The sequence below is a fragment of the Saccostrea echinata genome, unplaced genomic scaffold (assembly GCF_033153115.1).
Source record: "Saccostrea echinata isolate AGI-Se365-2 ecotype Australia unplaced genomic scaffold, CSIRO_AGI_Sech_v1 ptg000038l, whole genome shotgun sequence".
Taxonomy (NCBI): Eukaryota; Metazoa; Mollusca; class Bivalvia; order Ostreida; family Ostreidae; genus Saccostrea; species Saccostrea echinata.
This window is the reverse complement of record NW_026889787.1, coordinates 2,212,547-2,233,161: the sequence shown is the minus strand read 5'-3', so window position 1 is coordinate 2,233,161 and position 20,615 is coordinate 2,212,547. Positions and strand designations below refer to the sequence as shown.

Genomic DNA, 20,615 nt, shown 5'->3' with positions numbered 1-20,615 from the left:
AATTTAATCTTATTTGCATCAGAATACTAGTACATGTATACTAGTATTAGAAAAAAAAAAGCTTCGGGCGATAGCATCCAATGTATTTTTTTCGCACTGAATAATTATTTGTTAAAAGAAATAAAAAAAAAATATTTATAAGGCTTCTCACGAAAGTTGAAATTTATCAAAATAAAGAGAGATAACTCTATACTTTTGGTAAAACATATTTTCACCTTCCTCTTAAAAGAAAATCCCATTTTACATGGGACCGGCCAGTGTGTGTGTGGGGGGGGGGGGGGGGGGCTTGGAGTAGGTGGCATAGTACAGCATGTTCAAATGTTCATTTTCTTATAATTAAAAAAAGAAACGACAGTTATAAAATATTCATGTCTGAATCTTACATGATTAATTCAAAGTAATATAAGCATATTTAAGGAATAAGTCGTCGTTTATATACAATGTATATATCCGTTAGTATTTTGAAATTTCCGGTGACATTTAAAGCACATTATCTTTGGACATACATGTAATGTTGTGCCCCGCTTTATAAAAAATGAATTGTAATTAAGATCAAGCTTTTTGACGCACAAATTAGAAACATCTTCTTAATCTTATGAAATATACCCTACCTTTAAAAAATGACAATATTATCGACCTGCGAGTTGTTAATATGAATTTAAGTAGATTGTTAATCAATATACTCTTATATACTCCTTTTAGATTACAGATAAGTAGAATTTGATGGGAATGATGGGAATAATATTGCTTTTTCATTTCACGGAACTCTATCTCTTCTTGGAAAGGGTTATAATCTCCGATACATACACATGTAGCTCATAAAATTGTAAACTTTTGAAACAAATTTGAGCCGTGTGTGTACAGGATTTTCTCTTTTCTATGAACAACGTAACAGGCAATTGATTTCAGATATTTTAAAATTAGTATTTCCACTTTTTACTATGTAATCTTATTAAACAAATTGCACTGGTATTTTTTAAACGCTCATAAGGGGCCCGAATAGAAATATATGTATTCTCTTTGTCTACGTTATGTGTTATGTCTTTTTGAAAAGTGTATGTCTTTGTGTATGTTTTAGAACTTTTTTTTTTTACCCTTAATTGCACAAATGTTTGTTTACACCAAAATAAGTTCGTTATGCATACTAGTACCTTTTATGGGTCTCATAACAGTGGAAAAATCTATCGATTTGATCGAATACTCATAGCAAAGTTGTCACTTGAACAATAATGTGGACAGTCTTTGCATACAAGCAATATAAGTAACCAATAGTACGTGTATTAATATATTTATTTATATTATATTATAAATGAACCATGTGATTCATTATTAAATTTTATGGAATTCATGTAATTTTTGCTTATTACCTGTTTTGTGATATATGGGACTTAAGTTTTATCCCCTTTTAGCCTAATCGAATAATTATTGGCTTTGAAGTCTGCAAGCTAGTGCATTGAACTCCTCCGCCAGGAATAATAATTATAACTTGTAAAATATTGCCTTTATTTCAGACAACTGATTTTCTTCTAATTTCGTTCAAGGCAATTTTCGATTTTTTTTCTTTGTGGCAATTTCTGATTTTTTTTCTTTGTTCATTCATTGAATATTGTAATTGTTAGGTTGGTTTACTAGTTCCCACGGGAAAAGAAAAATGAATGTACCTTGAGAGTTGATAGCTTAAAAACTGTTAAAGTTTACCCAATAATGCAGTATTTGGTGACTTCGTTCCGCTAACGAAAGTCTTCAGTCAACTAAGTTTAATAGAAAAATTAAAAAAAAAATTAAACCCTATACCCTGTAAATGTCAAACAATTGAAAACAAATCCAATATCTCAAGATTTGTCAACTTTTGTCAAAAGTCTAAATTTAAAACAAGAATCTCTGATTAAAACCTTAAGCTGAACGGAAAGATTTTTTAAAATAACTTAAAAATTTAAAAAACAATTATGAAAAAAGATTTTTGTATGTCTGATTAGGATTGTGAAATTCATTACGTGTTTTAATAGCTTCTTTCCTTTAATATTTGTTAGAATCATTCCCCTTTAAATAATTCGAGCTATGTTTTTATACATTTATAGAGAGATTCTGTATAATAAAATGCAACTCAATAAAACTCATATCTTTGACTGTATTTTTACTGCAGTAATCTCAAAGAAAAGAAAATGTAAAAGTTCTTCAATGTAGGATTATCACGTTACAGTTGAAATGACATATTAATGTTGAATGACCATAATCAATTTTTCATTGAATGCTTGAAGGAACAGAAAATATGTTCATAGATGTGTATTATGCCTATGAATTTATTTATACACCGTCTCCCTTGAAATATCACAAATTGATTTAAGCAACAGTTGCTGTTTTTCTAATATGTCTGAGTGTCTACTTAAAATTGCAACACAAGATGTCAACACGCAGGTAGCCGTGTTTCAAATCTGAAGAGTATACACTTTGTAATTAAGTTCTATTTTGTGTAATTTTATTATTTTTAAGTTTACTCTCTTGCTCTTTATGAGTGCACGTACTTAATGTAATCTTGAAAGAATTTGAAATCGCAAAAGTTTCTTTTTCTTTCTTGTTGAAAATATAGCATGCTATTCAAATTTGGAAATCGCAAATAGTTTTTATATTAATGCAATAAGTATTCTGATAGCCCAGTTACACATTAAATTTCTTATTTCTTTCCATAATCCTCTCATCACTAGAACACCTTATCTCATCCTCCTTCAGTGAATAAAAAGTCTGTAAAACAGTTTGCCGTGTGTTGCCACCTTTGTGACGTTTAATAATTTGTTTGAAATTTTCAAAAGTATTATTAACAATGGCATATAATTTTAGCAGACACAAAATATAAATATGAGAAATAAACCAATTTTGTAAAGGGAGATAATCCAAATTTCCATTCACATACCAAAAATTAGCTCAATATCTGCAAGCGTTTAGGAAAAAAGTGTGGAAAACCAAGTGGGATAGACTGACAGACAGACAGAGGGACAGCTAGACAGACAGACGGACAGCTGGACAGACAGACGGACGGACAGACTCAGAGGAAACCTATAGTCCCCTCCGGTTTCACCGGTAGGGGACTAACAAAAGAATTGAAGGTGTGCTAATACTTCCTGGGGGTAACAATACCGCATGCTATCTGTACATAGTGGGACATCGGAATGCACTTTTTTATTCTTTTATTTAAAGAAAATCAATCATCTCCTTCACTGGTAAAGGAGGATTGTTAGAACAAAGGATTGTAATGAAATGACGCAGGTTTAAGCTGTGTAATATTTTTTCTGCAGTATTTGCTCCTATTCCCAGATTAACGATTTCGAGTAGGATGGAACTGTAAATGACAAAATATTGGATTGTTTCCAAAGAGAGATATCTGACAAGATTTATCATTCGAATTGAAAAAAAAAATCTTCCTATACTAGTTTTCTCATAACATTAACAATGCGGCCATGTATAGGCTATTGTGGGAACTTAATATGTATGGTAGTTGCGTGAGAAAATGCTTCAGATTATAACAAGTAACTACATAACTACAGGTAACTCTTGATGGCTCGAACTTCGATCTCTCGAAGTTCTTGATCGCTCGAAGTGAGTCTCCGGTCCCGAATTTTTCCCCTATATAACTAAGCAAATTTACTCTTGATTTCTCGAACTCTTGATCTCTCGAAACCCTTGATCCCCCGAAGTCAAAATTCAGTCCCGCTATGCATATTCTATCAGATTTTACCCTCGATAGCTCGAAGTGGCTATGTGTATACAAGGTTATATAATTGGCACCTTTACCTGGACATTTAAATGGCCCCAGGCAGAAGAAGAGGTCTCGAGGAACGGGATGTTTATTCAGGTGACACTTATGCTGCAAGGTGATAATTGATTTATAATTAATCATTTTTGCCTATATGCTATTAAAATAATTATCATCGACTGTCTTACGATGATTCAGAGACGGAATGTCAGTGAAAAGTAGTAATTGATTACAAGACGAAACACTAATTGAATTTTTATTTCGAGTCAGTGTCAAAGTTAAACGAAATATGAAAAAGCATTAACAGCCTCAATGTCAATATGATGACTATTGTTGGACAAATACTTACAAAACTCCGTTCAATGATCATGTTAATATGGATTTATAGTCAATGCTACATGTATGTATGCGACGCGGTAAAATGTCGTTTTCATGTAACAAATGCGTAGTATGATGTCCATATTACAAAGAATAAATAAATATACATGAAATGATTTACATATTTTGCTTTACTCAGTTTAATGAAATATTCATCTAAATTACGAAAAAATATCGTTGTTTTATATAAACCACGTGTAAAAGGTTAGCACTGCATGAAAATCATTACATCCGGTAAGACTAATTTTAAAACCTGTCAACAAACCCGGAAAATTCCGGACTCTTGAAAACTCGAACTCTTGATCTCTCGAAGTTTTTCCTCGGTCCCGCGGACTTCGAGGTATCGAGAGTTACCTGTAGTTATGCAAAGTTCAATGACATTTTTTGTTATCAAATAGTAAACGTTACAGGACAGATAATTTACACTAATAACAAATAAGAATGCTTTATAATTTATTTCAGACATTATAAGTAATACCCTTTATATATTGGTATGTGCAAAATAATGAAAATTACATGACAAGCCATACATGACTAAAATTTACAAGCACATAACCATGGGATAAAGCTTGATTTATAATAAAACTAAAACATTGTTTGCGTGGATGCTATTTTGATAGCAACAAGTTTGAATTTCTGATTTTTGAAAAGAAAACAAAGTATTATGCATATACTCTTCAATGGATCAAATAACATCAACACACAGAAAAAAACCATGTATTTTAAGAGATTCTACTTTAGAAGGAGACAATTGTGAATGGTTGTTATATCAAAAGGACATGCGACAACTACTTAGGGAAAAAAAACCAAGGAAACAGACAATTCCTTTTTTAAACTCATGACTCGCCGCCTTTATGTATTTCTAAAAAAAAAAATGACAGGATGTATGTTCCTGTAGAGATAATCTTAAAACGTCCGTTTTATTTTCTTTAAACATAATTTTATACTGAAATTGGTTTTATGGAAGTGTTTTTTATAGCTCTTCTTCCATTACTATATTTGTGTAGCCTTACTCATGTATCATTGATATCAATATAATTTTTGTAAACCTCTTGAGTGGATGATCTTAAGGAAACTAGAATGATATAGTTGAGATACAAGGAAGTGTCTAAATATAATTTTTACAACAGAATACCAAAAAAAAAAAAAAACTGTCTATACTTGTTACTCGGTACAGACACACTGCGCCAAACTTGTAAATTATCCAACACACCCACATCTCCTCATATAAAATACACAGCATATATATGCTTTGGCTCAGTGTGTTGATTGAAATAATGAATACTGAGTTAACGTAAGTGAGCTGCTCTATTTTGTATCACTAAATGGAAAAATTCCGATTCTTTGTTTTTCCCCCGTTTTACTATTTTCTTAATGTCTTGTATATTATTTTTCACGCAAAGATTTTTGTACTTTAGGCTCTGTATACTCAATACGTTTTACAGGAAATGTAAGAAATAGTGGGTATTTGAAATAAGAATTATATAAAATATATCAATAATTATTGAAAACGTCTTTCTGTTTATGTTTCATTTTGAGCTTTTGAGTACATTCTATTATATACTTATATATGTGTAATTTAATGGTCTCACACATGATCAATACAAGAAAAAAGTATATAGTTAGTATAGTTGGCCAATTTTTTTTGGTCACATATAACCGATACAATGTATGCAGCACAGGTGCTTGAGGACAAGACCCCCCCCCCCCCCCCCCCTTCCCTCGGGATATGAAAGCATTGAAATTTAAAAAAATAATTATGAAAAAAGATTATTGTATGTCTGATTAGGATTGTGAAATTCATTAGGTGTTTTAAAAGCTTCTTTCCTTTAATATTTGTTAGAAATCATTCCCCTTTAAATAATTCGAGCTATGTTTTTATACATTTATAGAGAGATTCTGTATAATAAAATGCAACTCAATAAAACTCATATCTTTGACTGTATTTTTACTGCAGTGATCTCAAGAAAAGAAAATTTAAAAGTTCTTCAATGTAGGATTATCACGTTACAGTTGAAATGACATATTAATGTTGAATGACCATAATCAATTTTTCATTGAATGCTTGAAGGAACAGAAAATATATTCATAGATGTGTATTATGCCTATGAATTTATTTATACACCGTCTCCCTTGAAATATCACAAATTGATTTAAGCAACAGTTGCTGTTTTTCTAATATGTCTGAGTGTCTACTTAAAATTGCAACACAAAATGTCAACATGCAGGTAGCTGTGTTTCAAAAAGAGTATACACTTTGTAATTAAGTTCTATTTTGTGTAATTTTATTATTTTTAAGTTTACTCTCTTGCTCTTTATGAATGCACGGACGTTATGTAATCTTGAAAGAATTTGAAATCACAAAAGTTTCTTTTTCTTTCTTGTTGAAAATATAGCATGCTATTCAAATTTGGAAATTGCAAATAGTTTATACGCAATGTAATGTTTTAGAAGAAATATGTCTAAGAATTAAATTTTCAAAGAGCAATATCTAGCAATCTTAGAAAATGTAATCGGACTTCATATCTACAATGGATAAAATGTAAAACCCAGCTCGATAAGATTATTATTTTTTTCAATGTCAATGTACAGTGTATATCAAATATTATTTTCATCAGGATATTTCAATACGCATTGTGTGGATTGATCTGTATAGCTCAACAAAGTGACAAATATAGCGTCAACTAAAAGGGTTTATCAAATTCCGACAAGTTAATGTGTATAAGTATAGAATTAACAAAAACACAGTTCATGTTCCTACAGTTATTTACTGACTGACTCTCCTACATGTAGCTGCTAATCTTTCAAAATTAATAGTGCATATTGGTGCAATTAACTACTTATTCTGTCGAAATATGGTGCGGTTTACCATACCATTATATTTATAAAATAATCAATATCATGTTTAGGTACGATTCTGAAAAGACCAAGGTTCAAAATTGACATTCTTTAAACATCATATTCAAATGTAAGAATTACAAGGTGTGCTACTACTTTCCGAGTTAAAGAGACCGCATGATTTATCTGTGTATAGTGGTGCATCGGAGTTTATTCTTTTGTTTAAAAAGATCAATCAACGCCCTCACTGGTAAAGAAGTATTGCTTAGAACGAAGTCTGTAATGCATTGATACAGTTTACACTATGTAGCAATTGCTCCTATTCCCAGATTTACAATTTCGAGTAGGATGAACTGTATAAAATGACAAAATACTGGATTTCCTATGATGGCCTTTATACCAGATTTATCATTCAAATTGAAAATCTCCATCACAAACTATTTTTCTCATATCATTACAGACGCGACCCTGTATTAACCTTTGTGTGAATTTAGTATGTACGTTAGTTGCGTGAGAAAATGCCGCAGATAACAAGTAACCACATATAGTTATTCAAAGTTTAATGATATCAAGTAAGCGTTACATAAAACATTAGTAAAGCAATTATTTAAGGAATGACTCTAATTCTTGGCCAAATTATTCGAGTATAACCTGGTTTGGGTCAGTTTACGCTTTATAATCCGCGAAGCGGATTATAAAACAGCGTAAACTGACCCAAACCAGGTTATACTCGAATAATTTGGCCAAGAATAAGAGTCATTCCTTATAATTTAATTTTAAAATCATTAAATAACTATGGGTGTAAAATTTCGTTGCTTTTTATTAGTTCAAATTTGCCGCTCAATAATACAGCCATAGTAACGGAAGTAACGGAAGTGATGGGAAGCGAGGGGAGGTAAAAACTGATACATAGGCCTAGCAGCCTTGTTGTTTGTTTACATGTGGTAAGATCGAATTATTGTTTGAAGTTAAAGGTACATTTATTAAATCTGGAATTTTCCATGAATCCCGAGGACTGGAAATGAGAGGATTGTATGGATACAGATGATTCAGCTGGTTGTCAGGAGGGTGTGTCCCCATACCAAACCAGGTTATACAGAAATAATTTGGGTTCCTTTTTGGATATAAACCAATCAGAGGCTAGAATACAAACAAAATTAAATTATAAAGTAAGAATGCTTTATAATTCATTTCAGACGTTATATGAAAAAAAAAAAAATTACATAAAAATTTTATGAACAAGTCATATATGACTAAAAATTACAATCACAAAATCACGGGATAAAGCTAATAAATCTAACATATTGTTTGCATTGATGCTATTTTGATAGTAATAGTTTTCTTTTTTTTTAAATTTTGAAAAGAAGTCAAAGGTTTATGCATAACATTTTCAGAACGTCAAGTTAGAAAAAAATAAAGACAAACCGTGTATTTTAGAAAATTAACCTTAGAAGGAAACAACTGTGAATGGGTATTCAATCAAAAGCACATACTGCTACTTGAAGAAATTAAAAAAAAAAAACCAAGGCAATTTCTCTCTTAAACTGAATTACGGTGTTATAATATATTTTTATAAAATAGCAGGATGTATGCGCCTAAAGATAAAATCACGCCACATCCTTTCAATTTTCTTTAAGCTTAATTTTATACTGAGTTGGATTGAAAAGTGTTTTATAAAAGTGTTTTAAAATTATAGCTTGTGGAGTTTGAATAATATAACAGCAAAACGGGTAAGAATGCATGATTCTCTTTGAAACTGTTCTTGCTTAAAACTTTTACTCTCATATCTATACGAGGATAGTTGTTTAAATAACTGAACGAATGGATAGTTTATCAGGACACAATGCATTGTTTTATTTCCAATTTTCCTCTCCATCTTGTTATATTTATACAAAGCATAATTGTGTTTCGTGCAAATTGGCGGGTATTTTATGACAATACAGATACGCACTTAACGTACGGGTGGGTGGTTTTAAGGAATTTAAAATGATATAGTTGATTTACAGGAAAGTGTTGAAATGTAATCTAAAAAACAAGAACTTTGAAATATACAATAACCGTAAGAATACAGAAAATATATAGAGAAAAATCTGTCTATACATTCTAAGCAAAATACCAATGTATATTGTACTAGACTACACTTGCGTTGTAAAGTATCCAATATTGTGACGCCCACATATCACATTTATCATATAAAATACACAGCACATGCTATGTCTCAGTGTGTTGATTGAAATGTGGAACACACAATTAACGTAAGTGAGCTCTATTTTGTAGCACTAAATGGAACAAATTCCAATTCTTTGTTTTGTCCCAATTTTAATATCTTCTTGATGTCTTGTATATTATTATTTTCCACGCAATGATTTTGTACTTTGGACAGCTTACATTGTCTCTCTCTACGTTTTAAGGGAAATATAAGAAATTGTGGGTATTTAAAATAAGAAGTATATAAAAATTGAATCAAAGGATAATTTTTGTGTACTTCTTTCTCTTTGTGTTTCATATTGAGCTGAACATGGCTTTTGAGTATACTCTATTACTTATATGTATAATTTAATGATATCACACATGATCAATACTATAAATTTATTGTCTGGGTAACATGCTTTTTGTCGAACTCAAGAACCAAACTGATTGCCTGAGGCCATTACATCGATTTTAAATGGACCGCGCAATAAAACATTGGAAATGTTTTTTTTAGTATAGATTTATATAGGAAACAATTTTTTAAGATATAGCAAATGAAAATAGCATATACTTAGTATAATTGGCCAATTGTTTTGTTACCAACAAACGATACAATATATCCGTATATTTGCAGAGAGAAATCAATTTTCATTATAATGATCCATTTATTCAATTTTCTTATCGAGAAAGTGGCGAGTGCAAGGCCGTAATTACCATTGGTGCAAATGAGGCAGATGCCTCACTAAAATTTGAAAGTTTCTTGAAAGTAGAAAAGTTTTACTTTAAACTTGAATTAATTATGTGGTGTCTTTGTACTAAATAAATACTTTCAACTTTTGTTTCAATTTCTGTAAATCTATCGTCTCACCAGGTGTTTCATAACAGTTTATAACGCATGTACATATCATTCAAAACGTGAAAACTTTTAAAGGTTGTCTTTAATTTACTAAACCCAGGGGCCCGCTTTACAAAAGAACTTATGACAGTGACCAAAAACTTCAAGGGGTTTTAAAATATTGCAAATTAATGATTCAGTTAAAAATTATTAGCATAAAAATATGTTTCAAAATTCTTGTAAAAAATTAAAACCATTTTAAATATATGTCAGCTAGAAAGTTATTTGAAAAATTTCATTTGGTCTTAGTCGTAAGTTCTTTTGTACAACGGGGCCCAGGTTTCGGGAGTCCCCGCCCTTCCCCCGAAGATCCCAATCAGGATACTACCCGCTTGGGATCTTCGGGTGGTCCCAAGTTCCCTTGCCTCACTAAAAATTTGAGCCTAGTTACGACCTTGAGAGTGTCGGTGATTGTTAAATAAATGAATTTCCAACAAATATAAAAAAAGCCAGTAATATTTCACGAACTGTTCTTTGTAGATAAAATGGAAGAAATTAGATGTATCTTTCCAGACTATATTGTCCAGAGGTAGATAAAACATGTCATTCTTTCATCGAAGACAGAGAATCGGTTCGAAAGTAAGTAAAGATATTGTTCAAAGTTATAGTGGTTTGATTTAATAAAAATCTTTTGATTATAACCCTTGAATTTTTCATTTACTTTAGGTCACTATATTCAAAACCAAAGAAAGGCGAAATCAGGTTGAGATAGATGAATTACGAGGACGCGAAAGAGTTAAGATCAAGAAAAAATGATCAAGAAAAGGAGGTTGTTTTCCACGATGATAATATTGGTGCAGACTATAAATGGCACATGAGCCCGAAAGGGGAAGAAAAGTCCACAAGCACAGAAAATGCAAAGTGTCTGACGAATGTCGAGGAAAATCATCATATCAAAGAATCTTGCAGCAAACATGGTTTTGAATCAAAAGGAATTGGAAAATCATTGTTGAAATCAAATGACAAAGACAAAGAAAAATGCAAAGACCATATGTTTATACAACCATCAAAGAGAGGAAAGAATGTAAAAAAGTGTAGGTATCATAATGATGGATACCCCAGTGCTCGTCTTTACAAACATGTAGAAATAATCGAAAGAATAGTTCATACAATTGAACGAGATGTAAAAAATGTCCCAACTGTATTCTGTAGCAAAAATAAAGTAGTATCAATGAACGAGAAGAAGCAGAAATGCAAAATATTTTCCAAACCAAAATCAAGATTGTTAGCTACAACAAAGCAAACACCGAAAAATGTTGTGAAACATTTCCATCAAGGTACTGAAATATACTACTTAAAAACAGAGTACACATCAAAGCTTAGACATTCATTCCCGTTAGAAGGATGTAAAGATACAGCTAATCAAATTTATAGAAAATACCTAAAAATGCGTCCATTGCCAGTGAGGTACTCTGACATTTTACAAAAAATCAAAGAAAAAATGATAGAATTTGATCGTCGAAGTGTTTCAAAAAATCATAAGAAACACGAGCATCCCATCATTTATAGAAATCACAAATATCCAAAATTGCCTGAAAATCTAAGATTCCTTTTTTCTGGAATAGATCAAATGCCAAATCAATCCATTCATCTTTTCCCGGTATTTGGAAATGCCAGGAGCCTTGACGAATTTGTACAAAGAGAAATTACTCAAAGCAAAGAAAGCAATGAAGTAAATTCTTCATTGCATTCAATGAATTTGGAGTTAATTAGACTCCGTTCATTTCACAACTTCCCTTCTTCAAAGTCAGTTTCAACAGTGAAACTTGCTCGTCAAGGATTTTATTATTCCGGTGAAAGTGACACAGTTATTTGTTTTGCTTGTGGATTCCAAAAGAGTAACTGGCGAAAGGAGGATGATGTAGATGTTATTCACCGTACTTCCTCTCCTGCCTGTCCACTTCTGAATTCGTGTTCTACAAGTAATGTGCAAATCAATGGAAATCAAGTAAATAGTTTTGATGAAAATTGTGAAAATCGACGAGCAAATCTCCAAAGTGCTAGAAGCGAAAATTTACATGCTGATAGACTTCCACACAATGCTCAAATAACCAATGAAGAGGTACCAAGAACAGAAAAGGACAGATATGACTTGCAAAATGGCTCTGTACAAAACCATTCTCCAAGCAGAACATCAAGTGATCAACTCACAAGAGCAAGGGCTCAACAAGAGAAGATTAATGCATTTATTCGAGAATTAGATCCGCTTGGTATAAACTTTGATCGTCCAAAGTACCCTTCATATGCAGTGTTAGCGGTCAGAATCAGTGCATTTGCGGATTGGCCTTCCAGTATCACCCAAACCCCCAGAGACCTTGCTGTGGCAGGGTTTTTCTATGCAGGATATGGAGACTACACCCGATGCTTCTTCTGTGGAGGAGGATTGCGAAATTGGGAACCTGGAGACGATCCTTGGACAGAACATGCTAGATGGTTTCCAAAGTGTGCTTTCCTGAGACAAAACAAAGGGGACGAGTTTGTTGCACTGGTGCAGATTGAACACCAAGTAGGTCACATGCTAATGTAAATGCTATATTCTATTTGTGCTCTTTATTTTACCACGATGTTGATTTTGCAAAATCTGCAAATTTTAATTTGAAGGAGACAACAGAACAAACTAATGGTTACATTGACGACCAAGCGAGTGGATCAGAAAAGACACAGTCACAAATTCAGAATGTGATTACACATTCAGCATTTTTAAGTTTACTGGAAATGGGATACTCAAATCAAAAAATCCAGGAGGCATTTGATCTCTTGAAAGAAACAAAGGGTATATTTTTTATAACAGTTTTCATAATAAATATCTTATACATCAGTAGTGTATAAAGTTGTTTTAATATAAGGGTCCTTCGTCGGACCAATAATGGGAAGCACAGATGAGCTGTTGAGTAAAAAAAAAATCCCCAGTTCAAATCTACCAGGAAAGAGGAAAAACGATAACATCAAACAGACTAACTCTTGAGTTTTAAGTTATACCCTTGTTTAGAGATTGTAACTCAAAAGTCAGACTCCTTTGACGTTTGAGTGAAATTTTTTGTCGGCACAAATACCGGAAGGTGCAACATAAAATTATATTACTTAACATAAAAGTTGCTTTTGCTTGGAAGTGGGTTCTTACATAAAATAAAGTGCGTAATATCTCAATGGTCAAAGTTTTTATGTAAACTATGGTTCAATCAGTATGTCATTCCAACATTTCTGATGATATAAATGTATTAGCTTTAAAAAACCTCATATTTATACTTGCCTTAATGTCCTATTCGAAAGATGACGTTGTAAAAAATGACCTGGTAGTTGAAATGTAGATCATAGCTAAATGTCTGAATTAGGATGTATTCTTTTCATGAGTATTTGATAAAGAAATATGCACTTTACTGTGATATGTTCTTCAATTTTTGATTAGTTTCAATGTGTTAATTGCGATAATTTTATATTGACAATCTGTATTGTAAATAAGATAACGCCTGATCTACATTATATCCATTCTATGATGAAACTTTTACACAGTTTATTTTTTACTTAGCAAAGTTATGACATGTACAAACATTTCAGAGGCTATGCATATCAAGGCTGAAGAATTGCTAGATATCCTTTTGGATCAAAAGGATAGAAACCCAGGAGACACGTTACCTTCCTCTGCTTCAGCATCGTCAGAATTGACACCAAACAACATTGAAAAGACAAGCAAGGAACGCTCTGAAGGAAATATAAAAGTTGGAAATGGTGAGTTGATAATTTATTCTTATCAGTAGAAATCATTATTTTCCAAGAGAAATAGACATTTTCTTTGGAAAAAGAAATGAGAGAGAACATCCTTTTCTTTTTTTAGATTCTGAGACACGTAATCCAGAAAACAAATGGGATGCCAGTCAATCATTTTCGTCGATGACATTAGAAGGTACAATTGATTCAATGAAATTATTAAATGAGATAATTGTAAAATCAATCTTACTAAATTGCTTTACATACCATGGTTTGAATAGCAGCAAAGATCATTCAGTACAGTTTTTACCATTATTTTATCATTAAGATACAAAGTCACTCATTGAAGAAAACAGAAAACTGAAAGATCTTCGACTTTGTAAAATTTGTCTTGAGAACGACGCATCTATCGCCATGTTACCTTGTGGTCATCTCTGCTGTTGTCCAGACTGTGCTCCGGCCATGAGGAAGTGTCCAATATGTCGACAGTTTGTGAAAGGAACAGTTAAAACATGGCTGGTTTAATGATGCTTTGGAATATTTTTAGCTATAAAGAATGACATACATATAATAAACCTACGTAATTTACGTAATGGAATGTGAAATTACATTTCTATTTAATTTTTTATTTTATAAGCAAATAATAATCATGAATATTTTTGATATTTGTGCCAAAGAAACTTGTTACGTCAACTGTCTAGCTACCTCAATAAATATTATATTTTTTGCGAAGAATTTATTATAAGATGTTTTTATATCATGTTTTAATTGACGATAAATAAAGGGAAACCTGTTAAATTGAAGATAATACAATGGACTTCAAGAAAAAGTGTGATAGAATGCATTACATGCATTTAATTTGATGAATAGCTGTTTGGTATTAAAGAATATACAAGTGTACGTAGATGTATTTTAATTCTTACATTGATTACATATCCGAGGTTACTAAATGTCAAACTTAAAAGATGTTAACTACGTCAGATGTTCAATAAGAGTTTTTTTTTTTAAATTGACACTTAAATTTCAATTTCTGAGAAAAAGTCAAGCTGTTTTCGGTGTTGATGGATTTAAACAGAAAACGTTTTGTTAAAATAAGTCTTATTTAAAACTACGCCATTTAAATTCAAATGTTAGAATCAAACAACTAAACAATAGAAAAATTCAATAAACTTCGAATCATTACCGGACTCATGCTGAGGACAACAAAAGAATGACGTCAGCACAATGTTTTACTTCCTGTTTGTGTTGATTGACTCCTAATATTGATAATGACTTGTTGGTTTTAATGAATGGACGGAACGCGGAAGAGTAGATGAGTCAAGATTTTGAGAACCTCTACAACAAGGAAGCAATCGTCTTTGTCACACTACTGAAGAACGTACTAACTGAAGAATCTCTAATTTCTAATTCAGTGGGGGAACCCCTACAGTTTTGCATATACTAACCAAAACTTCTAGCCCACCATTTTAATGGATACTTTCAGGCAACGGTGTAGGCATGCAATTTGCGATGTTAGTATTGGTCACATCTTACGAATAAATAATAATAAATAAATAAATAATCACGTTTTAATGAAAATTACATATGAGTTGCTTTTAAACCCATATGTAATTTTCATAAAAAAAGAGTATTTATTTCATTATTAATTGATATTGTTTGAATTACTGATGAAATAAATGGAAAAGCCTAATATTGCTTGTGACCACCATTTGCATGGATAAATGCTCGACAACTGTTAATTCAGATTTCTCAAATGAGAAATTTTGCAAAACCTTACCTCTTTTATACTGCAACCAGCTTGCAATATACCAGAGGTTCTTCTGTGAATGTGCTGCATTTATTTGAAATGAAATGCTTTTCTTTAGTAAAGGATTTTGTTTAAGGACACCAAAAACGAAAATCAAAGAGAACAAAATCATTTACAATACAATACACGAGCTCGATTTTTCTTTTCACGATATTCTTCAGTGCTTTCTTGGTGTTAAAAGACGATCATTACTAACAGAAACCTCGTGATGTTTTGATATCATATTGTCGCATAGGAAAGATTGTGAAGCTTTTGAAAAAAAAGAGTGGCAGGTTAGAAGTTTTAAAAGTATATAAAAAATTTATTGATAGATGCACAATGCATTCAAAATAAATAGATATTTTATAATTAAAACATTTTACAAAATAAAAATACAACTTTAGACTAGTGGAAGAAGTTATTTCTTTCAAAATATATATAAATAAAAAAGAATCAAAAGTTAGAAAAAAATGGAACTAAATCTTATTTTCTTGAAGAATTCGTATTCCCTGTGATATTTAAATAAAAAAAAAAACAATGCATATTCAAACTATACTACTTGTTTACTATAATCTTAAGCATTTGTATCGATACATATACGAGGGTCGTTAGAAAAGTTCGCGGACAAAGTGATTTAGGGGAAAATTACAGTGTTCTTTAAAGGATGATGCAAGTTTTATTAAATGACCAGCAATTGATGATAAGTATTCAAAAAATCAGATGAATTTAATAAAAATATCAAAATATACAACGATTTTTACTTTGCGGGAATAGGATCCACGGAGCACCACTTGATATTTCTACGACGTCAGGTGACGTCAAACAACATGACTGCAAACCTTTCAGTTCCACACACTTTTCATGTCTTTTAACCCATTTATAAAATGTATCTTTATACCATGATTTGTCAAGTTTTTGTATGATGTCTTTCGTGGTATATCGTAGATCTTTCAGGTCAGAAAATCTCTGTCCATGCAGTTTCGCCTTTAGATATGGAAATAAAGCAAAATCCATAGGCGCAAGATCCGGGCTGTATGGGGGGGGGGGGGTACTGCAAGAGCTCAAAATCCAGTAAATCGATTTCCAACATGGTTGACTGTGCAGTATGTGCTGGAGCATTGTCCTGGTGAAATATTATTGAACTTAAATTAGCAGCAACCTCCGGACGCTTCTTTCGTAAGGCCTGAATCAAGTCACGGCGAACAACCTTCAATGAAATTGTGTGTTATGAATTTTATAACCAATTTCATGAAAATCTCTCATAACAAATTAAAAATTGCTCACAAGCATTTTCGAAAAAAAAAAAAAAAATAAATAAATAAATAAATTAAAAAAAAATAATTTTAATAAGTTTTAGTATAATTTTCATTGACTTAATTATTTACCTTTGAATAATAGTTAGCGTTGACAGTCTGTCCACTCGGAACGGCATGAGTTAATATCATTCCTCTTATGTCCATGAACATGATAAACATGTGTTTTCCGACAGATCTTGTCACCTTTGCTTTCTTAGGTGGTGGCGACCCTTTCCTCTTCCACATGCTGGATTGTTGCTTGGTTTCCGGATCAAAGTGGTGTAACTCAGGTCTCATCTGTAGTGATTATTCGACTAAGAAACGTGTCACCTTCATTTTTACAGCGTCGTAAAAATTCGCTGGATGCAGATACCCGCCTTTGTTTTTCATCCGCAGAGAGCAATCTGGTCACCCACCGTGCACAAATTTTTTGAAAGTCAAGATTTTTTTGTAATTATATGATGTATTGTTGGAACACTGAAGTCGAATTTCTCTGCAATATCACGCACAGTGACTCTCCTGTCATTATTTAATTCCCCAAGCACCGATTCAGTTATACTATTATCCACTTCTTGTGGTCTTCTTGTTCGCTCATCATCAAAAATATCAGTCCTTCCATCTTTAAACCTCTGATGCCATTTGTATACCATTGTTCTAGACACATGTGGACCATCTCCAGCAGCATCTAAGAACATTTTGGTCTCCATCGGCGATTTTCCTGCTTGCACACAGAATTTTATGACGGCCCGGTGCTCCATGACGTCCAGTGACGTTAATGTTTTTGACTTAATTTTCAAGAGCTGGTCATCCATATTCAGCGATAAAAACGGTCAAAAATTTTCCAATTTAATTGAAATTTTCACAAAATGACTTTTAACTATTATTCTGACGTCATGTAAAATACCGTGCATTTGTAGGCGCTTAAAATGTACATTATTTCAATTAGGAAATGTGCGTACAAAAAAAAAAGCTTTCAATAAATTGACATGCTCCGTGAAGCATATCTTATCATAATAATTTAGCTGTAAATTTTTTACGGAGCATTGAAAAAAATCAAATTTTTGCATAATTATTGGAAAATACCTCAAGTTCTTATCTGCAAAGTTTCGCTGGTTTAATGCAAATATTCCGCGCACAATAGAATTTGTCCGCGAACTTTTTTTAACAACCCTCGTACATCTACACGTAAGTATGATCCCAGGCACATCATCTTTAAACACTTTCTCTGTTAAATGTACAGATGTTTTCTTACAAACGTCTCATTCAACATGATTGATTTAATTAAATGAAGGTACAAATGAGAATTTTTTCTTCTATATTTTTGTTTTAGTAAATAACAGTACAATTAATGACATGTTTGAAGAGTAGAACAAAATATAGAATCAATAAAATATACATGCACGCAGGTGAGTTAAGGCTAGGTATAGGCATTTCTATGCAAATAAACTGATTGAAATGCTTAAGGACTTTATCTATTATACAGAGAAAGTTCAAACTTACTGTCTAATACAAACTTGGTACCCATGACATGAGATAGCCAGTACACATAATGACGTCATATTATGACGTCATTGTTCTCTACTACACAAGATTATAACGGACATCAACAAAAATGCTTCGGCGCAAGGGCATGCTCTATTTTTTTTAACTGAAACAAGGTATATTTAGAAGCAAAATATTCCAAAGTTTGCTGGTATTGCTGAACAAATATCAACATCTCAGTTGTATAACTTCTTTTAGTAAAGTTTTAAGTTGAATAACGGTAAAAATGTACAGTCCGGTATAAGTTTCCTCAAATTCCGATCAAATGAGAAAATCGCAGTACAGTTAAGGCTACACATGAAGATTATATGGTAATGAGGTCATAATGAGGTTTGACGTCATGACAGTTGCTCCGCCTTGATAGATCCATATAAGGAAATAGAGCTCAAAAAAGCTGTTTAATGATGATTGCGAGAATTTGTAATGAATGTCTGTATTTTCAGGTTTAAATAAATAAACATTAGCGATTTTCTCTTATATAGTAACAACACGTCTTCGAAATAATTCTCTTTTAATTGTGTCGTTTGGCTGCATTCGGCTTCAGCAAAGCGCTTGCACTCGGTGACACGGAATGAAAACGTGGCGACAGCAGCTGAGATATGCAGTGGATAAATGCAACAATCAGGCAATCTTTAAAGAGAATAGAGATAAAATAAGAGACCTGGGCCTTGTTTATCCTTTTGATGAGAAGATGATGACGTTATTTCGGGAAATCATGGAAAACTTGTCGAGACGATCCGCACTACCTCCCTAGGTCCCTTTCTGTTCATTAAGGTGTGTATGTGCATAGGTATTAACATGTAGACATATTATTCTTTACATCGATGTAAAATAAAGTTGAACATGTACAATAAGATGTATTGTTACAGTCCGTCACAAACTGCAATGCAGTGCCTTGTGTGTACCCCCCCCCCCCACACACACACACGTACACACAAACACACACAATATGAAAGTTGCACACTTTTAAATATGCAATGATGTTGTCCTTTGGCATACATGTACAAAACATGTAACATAATATAAGCACAGCACGTCATGATATCAAATAGTATAATTTAGATGCAGTCACACTTACAATGTATTTGTGAAGTCAAACTGCACAGTGTACAATGTATGTGCACTGTACATACAAGAGTATAAGACCCTATAAATTTTAATTTATACCTCTGGCAATCAAAAATATGTGAATTTTAAGATTTCAGTTATTACCAGTGTTTCATATTTTAAATTCATCATAGAACTTTTACTATCTGTATCACTAGGCTGTAAATTTGTAGAATTTCTACATTAATGAAGATAAAATGTTTGAATTTTCATTTGTCTGACTACATGTACATTAAGTCAGTCTTATATGTGTATACATGTATTTATGTACTGTTTATATGTATAATTCTTTTGTCATTGTAGCTATCACAGAACTGGTTAAAACTGGCATTTACATCAGCTAGAACTATCAAAATAGATGCATCAATTTCTCCACTGGGTATGATCACACTAAAGCATTTCACATTAATTTTATAGTATGCCAGTGTTAAATATTTTTTTTAATGTTGTATAGGTGAAAGAATTAAATGTTATCTCTAGTATATTGATTTTTTTTTACTTAAATTAAGAATAGCTACCAATTCTACTTTTGCAAATGTCATAGGTTTCAATTTCCCAGAAAAGTTTTGTATCAAAAGTTTGTTTCCATTTATTTTGTGAATTTCAGAAAATATAGTAAAGCATGGTTTGTTTTGTACAATGCAATGTCATTTCATTCTACAATAGTATAATCATTATGTTTTTCACTCATTACATATATATTGTGTTGTAGCTACTCCCAAACAATTTGAACAATTCATTCAGGCAGCAAGTGTTTCCACCAATGAGATAAAAAGGTATGCTCCATATAAGCTCTAAACCATACATATTCCTAGCAAGATTATTGAAATGTTTTGATAATTAAAACAGTAGAGTCATGTATATGCTTTCCATGTTACTCAATGCATTGTTTTGAGTATCACTTTTTTAAAACACCAATGAACCTTCCATAATGGTATTTCATTTTGTTTTCAGAATTGATTTTATCCAGAAGAACTGTTTGAACTGTGGACTGTTTGAAATATTTTGCACCTGCTCAGAAATCCCTTCACAGCTTGTCTTTGAATTTGAAAGGCTGTTTTTAATTAAATAAATTTTCTAGATAACTAATACTTTGAATTTTTAACAGTACAGTGGTGTGAAAGTTTGAAG

The 20,615-nt window shown here is 32.0% G+C and overlaps 1 protein-coding gene and 1 long non-coding RNA gene across 2 annotated transcripts; both read left to right on the top strand.

Moving 5' to 3' along the window:
- The first annotated feature begins 10,736 nt into the window (after positions 1 to 10,736).
- LOC133200289 (baculoviral IAP repeat-containing protein 3-like) lies at positions 10,737 to 14,345 on the top strand. Its single transcript, XM_061336109.1, has 5 exons — positions 10,737 to 12,555; positions 12,651 to 12,822; positions 13,605 to 13,775; positions 13,882 to 13,950; positions 14,083 to 14,345. Exons 1-5 carry the CDS (start codon positions 10,762 to 10,764, stop codon positions 14,277 to 14,279), a joined length of 2,403 nt encoding a protein of 800 aa, XP_061192093.1. The 5' UTR covers positions 10,737 to 10,761; the 3' UTR covers positions 14,280 to 14,345.
- Positions 14,346 to 19,112: 4,767 nt separating this feature from the next.
- On the top strand, positions 19,113 to 20,243 carry LOC133200339 (uncharacterized). Its single transcript, XR_009722911.1, has 3 exons — positions 19,113 to 19,151; positions 19,788 to 19,863; positions 20,197 to 20,243. It is a non-coding gene; the product is annotated as an uncharacterized LOC133200339 (long non-coding RNA).
- Positions 20,244 to 20,615: the final 372 nt, after the last annotated feature.

What these genes read in the sequence shown, in the direction of transcription:
- LOC133200289 (XM_061336109.1), top strand. Translation starts at nt 10,762, where the DNA reads ATGAATTACGAGGACGCGAAAGAGTTAAGATCAAGAAAAAATGATCAA. An exon ending in TCTCTTGAAAGAAACAAAGG is followed by an intron (nt 12,823 to 13,604) that starts GTATATTTTTTA and finishes CAAACATTTCAG; the next exon opens with AGGCTATGCATATCAAGGCT. An exon ending in TTCGTCGATGACATTAGAAG is followed by an intron (nt 13,951 to 14,082) that starts GTACAATTGATT and finishes TTTATCATTAAG; the next exon opens with ATACAAAGTCACTCATTGAA.